This window comes from Limulus polyphemus, unplaced genomic scaffold (assembly GCF_000517525.1).
Source record: "Limulus polyphemus unplaced genomic scaffold, Limulus_polyphemus-2.1.2 Scaffold1076, whole genome shotgun sequence".
NCBI classification, from domain to species: domain Eukaryota; kingdom Metazoa; phylum Arthropoda; class Merostomata; order Xiphosura; family Limulidae; genus Limulus; species Limulus polyphemus.
Window position 1 is genome coordinate 255303 of NW_013666686.1, and position 6000 is coordinate 261302.

The 6000-nt window shown below is 29.2% G+C and overlaps 1 protein-coding gene across 2 annotated transcripts in view; it reads left to right on the plus strand.

Moving 5' to 3' along the window:
* Positions 1-6000, plus strand: part of LOC106462022 (low-density lipoprotein receptor-related protein 4-like) — a 168853-nt gene that overhangs the window by 141304 nt on the left and 21549 nt on the right. For both annotated transcript variants that reach the window (XM_022389133.1, XM_022389134.1), the window contains exons 17-18: positions 9-140; positions 742-879. In XM_022389133.1, the coding sequence (XP_022244841.1) occupies positions 9-140; positions 742-879 (270 nt within the window). The remainder of the gene's footprint in view (positions 1-8; positions 141-741; positions 880-6000) is intronic.

The window sequence follows — 6000 nt, forward strand, 5'->3', positions numbered from 1 at the left end:
ACTTTCAGTACCACACCCATGTCGATCACACAATGGTGGCTGTAGTCATCTTTGTCTTCTTGCTCCATTGCCTGATGGTTATACATGTGCATGTCCAACTGGTATTGTTTTACAGGATGATAAAAGAACATGTGCCACAGGTATGGACCACTGATTGTTTGTAAATACATTTTTGTTGAAACTTTGCAGACTTCTTATACTACTAATGTAAAGTATTGCTTTCAAACCTTGGTATGAATGAGGTTCTTAAATTATGTGTGTATTTATTATTAATGCTGGTCTCCATTCCACCATTAATATTTCCAGCTAGCAATTAATATAAATATATATATATGGTGTATTATAAAAATTCACCAAAAAATAGAAGGAGCAGATTTTTGTCGTCAAGATTTTCAAAATCTTGTATATAAATTCAGTAATTATTTTTTCTTCTACTATAATTTAAAGTAAAGAAGAAAAACAAGATTTTGTGTTATACACTTGTATTTTACATTCAGATATCTTATACATCATATTCTTTATTGTATTTTACTAACATGAATAGGGAAATTACGGTATTATTGCATGTTTGTCCTTACCGTCATGTAGGTTTTACAATTTTAAAGAAAAATTGTTTTTCATAATGACCATTGTGTAAGTAAAACACATACATTTTCTTTTAAGATTATGTAAGGGCTGATAAGAAAATGTGATTACAATAGATTTTCTTTCTTTTCTTTTTGTATGTATGTATGTTTATAGATATGCAGAATTTCTTGATTATTGCTCGCAGAACAGACATTCGGAAAATCTCCTTAGATGTTCCATATTTAGCTGATGTTGTGCTTCCAGTTAATGGGCTAAAAAATGTTGTGTCTTTAGATGTGGATAAAAAAGATGGTAAGACTCATTTAAAAAAATATTTGTACACATTTCCTTAATAGTAAAAGTGAAGAATGGAAAGAATTTTTTCTAATTAAAAAAAATTCCATAATCCCACTGTTTAATAGATCTAACCACATAGTAGGATTTTGTCAGCCATCCCAGTAGGTTAATTAGCTATAATAGTTTACAGTTCAAGTTAATGCCCTTCTGGTTCCCACTAGGACCTACAGGTGTGTGGTTGTCTACTCGTTCTCAAAAGGACTTATTGATCTCTTCTAAATTCTGACATGTTTTTTTAGTTAAGTATTTTTAATTAAGATTTGTCTATGAATTTTGGAATCAGAATCTGACTGAGATTCTGATTAATCTGAGTGCAATGTGATTTTTATGTTAAGAATAAAAATACCTTTTTTTTTCATTTTAGTTTCAGATTTCATTTTCATAACCTGTAGAAGCTCCTAAATGAATATTGAAAAAGAAATGTCTTTGTAAAAAAAAAAACTTGGTCCATTTGACCAACCTTGTAACCACCACAAAAATATATAGAATCTAAATTAACCTTTTTGCTTCTTTCTGAAATGACTGAGTATTGTTACAGGCAATACACACTATTTATTCTTACAGCCAAAGCTAATACAGTGCAAATCTTCTGGTCATTTAAATTTATTGCTACTTAGATTTCTTCCAAAGTGATTTATAACAGTGGAGAAGTATTGAGTTACCAGCACACTCAATTAAACTACAACAAGCTGTGCTTGTGCTATTGTTGTTGTTTTTTATTTAATTTTCCTTACCTAACAAGTTTTTAATTTTTAAATTTTAGTTACTTTTATAACAATATATATAAAAAATGTACATAGAAAATAAAAATTTAATACTTGTACTATTTGCTTTCAGTCTCGGTAAAAGTTAGTACTATTTTTTGTGGGGGTTTTGTTAGTACTGTACTTAATTTTAAGTACACAACTTAGGACACAAAATATTAATATGCAACAATATAACTATGTTCTAAAACTTATAATTTAACTGGCTTTCTATCTAAACTATATGTGTGCTAAAATAATTTCCTTTTCTTTGTTGAGGCAATCTCAGCAATAGCAAATTATGAAGTTGATGCAGAATAACTCAAAACCGATCATGAGAATTGAGCTAACATCATAAGGAAAGCAATAAATTAACATCTTCTTTTTCAATTCGTTATAAATAATCCAACAACAAATAACAGATAATTATTCACATTTTTTTAAAAGACAGCATGGCTAAGAGAGGTGTGACATGCGAGTTTCTATTTATGGCATGTAACTCATTAAGACAAGAAGAATAAATGCTATAAGTTTTCATTTTAGCTTAATATTAATATAAATCATAAACTATGTTTGATGCCTAGTTTATTGAGTTGCATTTATAACTAGTTTAAATTTTGAATATTACTCTGCAAGAAATGTTGTGACATGCACACTTTGACCTACCTGTATCCAGAAGGCTAAGTCATTGCATTTTCTCACACTATTGAACTCTTCAATGAAACTTATTGCTACATAGAAAAAAAAGAAAAGTATTTTTTTTGTGTAACTTTTTTCATATACTGAGTTTTAAAATACTAACAACACATTAGCATGGACAATAAATACACGGAACCAATCTACTGTTCACACATTTGTAAAAGAAAAGAAAAAGATTTTCATTAAATATGTACAATAATAATTTATTTACTATGAGAAGTTTACACACAGTTATCAACCTTGAACTCGTATTTTCTATGAAAGATTTTTGTTTTTCTTTTCATTTATTTATTAATATACAGTTTTTTCAGATAAATAGTTCTTTTAAAAATTCTTCTCTTTGATATTTTCTTACCAAAAAAAAAAAAAAAATTACATTTTGAGGAAAAACCTACAGACTTCAGTGAAGTATAAAATTTTCTTTGGTTATCAAAGGAAAAGCAAATAATTCAGCTTACAAACCTATGAAGAAACCTCTCCTGACCAGAATCAATAAGAAATTACAGAAGAGAGATGTTTCTGATGAATTATCATTCATTTATCGAAAGTGTACTTTTATAGATAATAAATAATAACTTGGAGACATAATAAGTTTAAACAACAAACATAACATGTACATTAACAATAATAGTTTGATTTTTTACAGTACAGTAAAACAGCAGATCTGGTGTTATACAAAAACTTAACGTTCATTTTTGAATTTTTGTCACTTAACATATGTTTGTATTACACAGGATAATTTGCTATTAATTCATTTGAATAACTTGTCACCTTTCCCACAACCATTTTCTGTTTGTTCAGTATCTTCCACTCTTTCTCTAGTGGCACTGCTTAATAAATAATTATATTTCATATTTATCTTTCTTTAAAATTATATTTAAACAATTTACATTGCTTTAAGTTGCCTATATTTTGTCATATGTTAACTAAAAACAATTATTAATATACATATGTTTATCAAATAGCAAAATTTCTAGAATTGTTTTGAAGATGTAAAACAGTATTCATCTTTTGCAGTTACATGTAGTAAACCTATCTATTACAGGCTAATCTATTTGTAGTAAATATAGTTAGCTCTGATCGTTTTTCATAAATTTTAGTTATGAATTCTGTTTCGTTTGTCAAAAAATACTCTGAAAGTCTAAGAGTGAATATATCTTCAAAAGGGAAATTTTTACTGAATGTAATTCATATGTGTTGTTCCAAGATTTGTACTTGACTACACAAACTTGCATCATATCCACCAACACTCAGACAATGAACAGTAACATGTAATTGATAATGCATTTATCAATATAAAATATTTCCTATCTTCTTGTTTTGAAATTATCACAAACCTTTTTTTTCTTAATCTCCTTTTAAATACAATGAAGAAGAGATAGTATGCTAATTACACATCCACACAGGAACACACTCAAGAATAGTTAAAAATCTTAAGATCTAGGTATCTTATCAAAATCTATCAGTTGAACTAACTTTAGGAATTAAGATTTCTAAGGAAGTGAATCTGGATTGTTGCTGTTGATATTTTGTGTATATAGCATGCAGATTATTTTAGTTGCAAAGTGGTATTGGAATGTTTTTATTACAAATTAGCTCTAAAACTATATTGTGAAGAGTGATCTTTGAAGCCATGAAACTAGTAGAAGTAAATAATGAAGGAAAAAAAAGAGGAGTATATGGATTGTACTATTTTATTATAAACCCCCACCCCCTACACACAAAAATAAATAAATAAAATTAAACTTGAAAATGAGTCTTGAAATTTTTGTTGTAGAGCTAAATATTTGGGTACCTCAACTAACCAATTTCATTTTTTATTTTTTAAAGTGTCTTAATTCTGTCTTTCTGGTTTCAAGATTTTATCTTAGTTTTTTATGCTTAATCTTTAGACTTGAATATTTTGTTTTAAGATCTTCATTGATTTTTAAATGGTACATAAACATGATCATCACTTCTCTCAGACCATTCATCTTTGCTTGTCATTTTTCATTTTAATAATGGTTTGGAATACTTTTCTTGCTGCTTTTGGCTTAAGATTTGTAGAAGACTCTTTTTCATCTTTCATTGACAGCATTAAAGCTACATGCACATTATTGCTGCTATATGTCTTACATTTAAACTATAGTGACCACTTGTAATACAACAATTACAAAAACAAGAGAGTTTGCTTGTAATTTATAATTTTCACACAAAGCTATGAAAAGACTGTCACTGCATAGCTGCCCCTAATTTTGAACTTTTAGACTAGAGGAAAGTCAGCTAGTCATTAATACACACTGCTATTATACTACTCTTATCTAATTAAATAGTATGTTTTGACCATCACTGTTATAGTGTGCTCATTAAGGTGGTCCATGCATAAATGGTAAAAATGAAAGCTACAAATGAGAGCTTCTGATGCATTTTTTAATTCCTTATATGGAGATAGACCTCAGACTGAATTTTGAATTAAATACATCAGTATTTAAGAGTGTCATAAATTTGAAGAAATTTGCCACAAGTTTACCTCTCCAGTTAATTTTCTTAATTACTTTTTGTTTATTGGTTGGCAAACAATGATACTGTTGCAGAATCTCATAATTTTGTTATATTATTTTGTACAGTATTGTATAATTGGGTCATGTACCATGTGGTTGTTAGATTTAAGAGGTAGTAATCCAATATCATGCCAGATGACATTACAGTTTTTCAGTTCTTGATTGGTTGTGGTCTTGTGGAATGATGTTTTCAGGAGAAACAGACTTTAGGCTTTGAATGACATTTACTTCTTGAATGGAGCTCCTATAGCGACAGCTGCACCCTTCAATGACCTCAGCATGATGTTAGTTATCTGCATTTCCAGATTGCTCAGTTGCCGATGCTGCAATGGCAGGCTTCAAACGGCACTTATGGCATTTATCAGAAGACTTAGTCAGTTTGGCTCTATTTGTTGACAAAGTTCAGATAACTACTAAACGTAAAATGGTGAAGAATCTCGATATTCCAGAGAAGAAAGAAAACATTCATTGAAAAATGTTCATTGACTAGAGGGGAAGAACTTTAATATCAAGGCTCCTTTGTAATCCTATATAACAAAGAGGACTTTTAACATATTCAGTGTCTTAACTTTAAACAGGAAAGAGAAAGCAAAGGCATTCCTGGAAAATAATCCAGAAGACTGAAAAGGGATTCCAGAATATGAAGTAATGCAGAAGGCAGCTGTTGGGTTGAAAGTTGTGAATGAATGTGCAGAGAGAGGTATTGCTCTGATTCAAGCATTTACCTATTCTATTGCTAAGGATGAAGATGACAAGCAATCCTTTCACCGCACACAGTTAAACTACATCAAAAGACATTTCCGGCCCCCAGAAAAGACAATTTGATGTCATAAGTGCTATGATGAATTGTTGTATTATTATTATTATTATAGTTATATGCCATTAAGATATGCAGGACACTATTAAAAATTTCATTCAGTTTGCTAGTGACTTTTGCAGCTTTATTTTTGTTACCAAATAAAAACCATAATATCTACCATATTTTTTGGTGTATAAGACGCACTTTTTTACCCTAAAATTTGATGTCAAAATCTGCTTGTGTCCCGTACATCGAAGGTATGAATAATATATATGTATATATATGATATACACAA